The following is a 3,411-nucleotide window of genomic DNA, read 5'->3' as shown; positions in this document are numbered from 1 at the left end:
TACCCCTCCAGCTGCCAGATTGTTCGTGGCCCTTTGTGTTATCTGCCTGACTGGGAGCTAACTTGGCTGCATCGGATGAATGAGCAGCCCGCTTGCGCGCACAGCTGGCGCACCAGCAGAGCGAGTCTTTACGCACACGGCACCATTGGCTGAGAACCCACGCGTGTCACGGAGAAGACGACGAACCAGTAAACAGCTGGAAACGGAGCGGTTAACTAGTTTCAGTCACTCCACCGAGGCGGACGCTTGGTTCTTTCCTCTCCTTCCAGCTGCAGTCCGTCGATCCGCGGAACCGACCGGCTTTCTCCCCGCGTCCTCCCGCCGGAGCTGTCCGCGGTGCTGAAACATGAACCAAAGCGCAGGAGCGGTGCAGCACACCCGCAGATACTCGGTGGACGGAAAGGTAAGAAACGCAGCGCTGCGGATACGAGGGGCGTGAATGTGAGAGCAGGACTTTCTGGTTGAGACACGGGATGCAAAACTTTCTACTGGAGAGATAAAAAAAAAGTTGGGAGCCGCTTGAGTAAGTTGGGAGGACTAAAAAACCACGTGGAGGAAGTTGTGAGTCCAGATTGTGTGTTGAGTGTGAAGATGCCATCGGTTGGTTGTGTTTCCTTCGAGCGGGCACAATGTTAGATAAATAAATGATTGAAGTGGAAAGCAGGACGGATGGTGTTCCCGTTTGAGGACGCTCTCCCTCGAGTGCATCCACTTGACTAAATGATTCATGGGAGTTTGAATATACAGACAAATATGGCAGAGGAAATATTAACAATTAATAACGAACCTATACATGCGTTTATTTTTCCTTTTTCTGCTTGTGACACTGATGGAAGTGGTGAGGAAAAGAGCTGCAGGTGAAGGTGTTGGAAATGTTTGGTGTGTTTAAAAAAGAAGGTTTTATAGACTGCCAAGTTTGGCCTGAAGGAGGCGCCGCATTTGTCAAATCACAAGGGTTTATTTGATATGTCAGAATCAGCAGCATGTGCATCTTAACTTTACTTTGATTGTGTCCTCAATGTTCAGTAAAATCCTGACACACTGCAGATGAAATAACAAGTAGAATAAAGGGTGCGAGTACTGCAGCTGCTAGAAGTAGTACACAATGTGTACCCGAGGAAGCCGAACAGTAACCGCCTTGCACAATACAAGTGTCTTTGTGCAGCACTTTTTCAACATCAAAGCGACTTAAATTGCTTTCTGGGACATAAAAGAGGGATTAAGAGGAGGAATAAAAACACAGAGATACAATGAACAAAGTGAAACAGGAGAGAAAAAATAGGCCTAAATGGAATAAAACGAGCTAAACTGAACAATTGGAAATTAATAAATTGCAATGGCAAGCATTAAAGTCAGAGAGTCGAAGAAGTCCTCGTGTTTCCTGGAAGTTTTGATCCCGCCGACGCTAAGCTGACCTGTCCCGGATCATCTGAGAGGCTCTTAACGCAGCAGGGGGGGATCAAAAATGTATTTTCGCTGCTAAATCTCTCAGTGCTGAAACTGTGGTTTGTTCAAATCAATTCTTTGGCGGAGAGGAAGCGGTGCAAAGATCTGAGGAGATGATTGATGTTTCACTTTCCCAGTCTGAGTGAGTGAGTTGTTTGAGCGTATGACAGATGCATCTGAAGGAGCGTGTGCGCTGCGAGTAGGAGACGCAACACTGACAAGAGTGTGTCAGTGTGAGGTCGGTGATAAACGTGCACGAGTGTAGTGTGTTAATCCCTGTGTTGGCATTGTGGGTGTTGCATAGTTGGTGCAGCATTTATGCAATATGTTGTCACCTTTCATGTCTAAGTGCATTTAAGGCTGCTTGGAATTTGGTTGGCTGCAAATACGTCCCTCTACAACTCAACTAATCAGCATATATTTGCCTTTTATTTTACTACTTGACAGTCGCTTGTCACCCTGGTCGCCCACAAAATGGAGGAGAAGCTGAAACATGCCATACTGGAAATGACACTTAGAACACATGGAAGTTCCGACACGTTGGTAACCAGTCGATCAATGTCATCGGCCCTGAAATGTTTTAAATATAAAAGCAGTATATCTAATCGATTCCGAGTCATCCCTGCTGAATGTCAGCCTGACAGGCTGATGGACAAACCTGCTAATTCTAGATCCATACTGCGAGTGCGTCTGGAAATGAATGAGTTCTTGCTGACGAGCACAAATTAATTTCAATCACCTTGGCTGTGCGCTGCATGTCTCATTACGTTCGGCAGTAGCCATTAAAACCAGCTGAAAAGAAAATGGAATGAGGACAATGGTGACATTGCCCCCCGTGGGCTTTGGGAGAGAAATAAACGTGCATACGTCGCCGGAGGCTATCCTGCTCATTTTCTATGCCTGCTTTGGTCCATCCATTAAATTGTGAATGTGAGCAGTACGATTTTTCTTCTGAGGCTGACAATTTTCTCGATAACACACTCCGAACAACCTCAACGTTACACACACAGAGTTAGACTTGTTTACGAGTTCAACAATCGGCCCGCAAGATGTGTTTCCAGGAAAGTGTTGCAGTGAGATCTGTTCACTTAAGACGCATTGCTTCCACTGTTACTTAAAAATGACTTTCTCTTCTAGGTCGGTTTATAAGCTTGGTTCAAGTCACTCTGTTTTAGTTTGAGATGTTGGGTCGGGGCGAGCTTTAGGGCTTCATGGAAACAAACGCTGAGCCTGAATTAGACCGCTGGTGATCTGCTGACATGATGAGTGCCTTAAAACCAACAACACCTCCATTATTAGACTATTAATTGACACAAAAACAACTCCCAAACATAAATTAAGAAATGGAGTTTAACGTATTTACATGACGAGCTGTAATTTTCTGTAACAGTTTCCTCCTGCATTTGAGCCACAGCCAATAAAAAACAACTTTCCCAACCATCACCATCGCCACCCCTGCTCGACTATTGTGAGCATATTCACACTCGTGATCATGCGACTCTTTCTGAACTGTCGATCGTCATTATCTTACTTTGTTTGGATTCCCCAGCAGGAATGTTGTTATCAAAAGAAGCATGTCACCGGGATATAAAAGTGCTTCGGGGCTGGATTGCATCTGCTGCGGGGGAACAGTGCGGATGAAAGGCACATGTTGCGTTTTGGAACAGTGGGTGTTTGCCTCGCGCTCGCAGCACGACTGGTTAAGGCTCGACTCGGAGCTTTTATTGTTGTGCGCTTTGTTACGTCTTTGTCTGTGTCTCTCTGCATTGTGATGTCTAGATTGCGAAAGAAAATTCCTTTAAAATCACATTTAAACACAGAGCGCTGTGTGAGTCTTGGGTGGATTGGATTAGCCACGAAAGTCAAGCGTTAATGATATTTAGCTTTAACAGTCTTTACCCTGTCTGTTTGAGTAAAGCTGCTTCAGTAATGACAACACATACAGGTTGATATATATACAGGTGT

General features: G+C 45.4%; 1 protein-coding gene across 1 annotated transcript in view; it reads left to right on the top strand.

The window, feature by feature from the left end:
* Window positions 1-346: 346 nt before the first annotated feature.
* Window positions 347-3,411, top strand: part of LOC103367610 (inactive dipeptidyl peptidase 10-like) — a gene marked incomplete at its 3' end in the record, with an annotated part of 154,111 nt that continues 151,046 nt past the window's right edge. The window contains 1 exon segment of the mRNA XM_008295692.1: window positions 347-403. Within this exon segment, the coding sequence (XP_008293914.1) occupies window positions 347-403 (57 nt within the window).

This window comes from Stegastes partitus, unplaced genomic scaffold (assembly GCF_000690725.1).
Source record: "Stegastes partitus isolate 25-593 unplaced genomic scaffold, Stegastes_partitus-1.0.2 Scaffold1070, whole genome shotgun sequence".
In the NCBI taxonomy this organism is placed as follows: domain Eukaryota; kingdom Metazoa; phylum Chordata; class Actinopteri; family Pomacentridae; genus Stegastes; species Stegastes partitus.
Note: the sequence above shows the minus strand (reverse complement) of the source record. Positions and strands in the feature narration are given on the sequence as shown.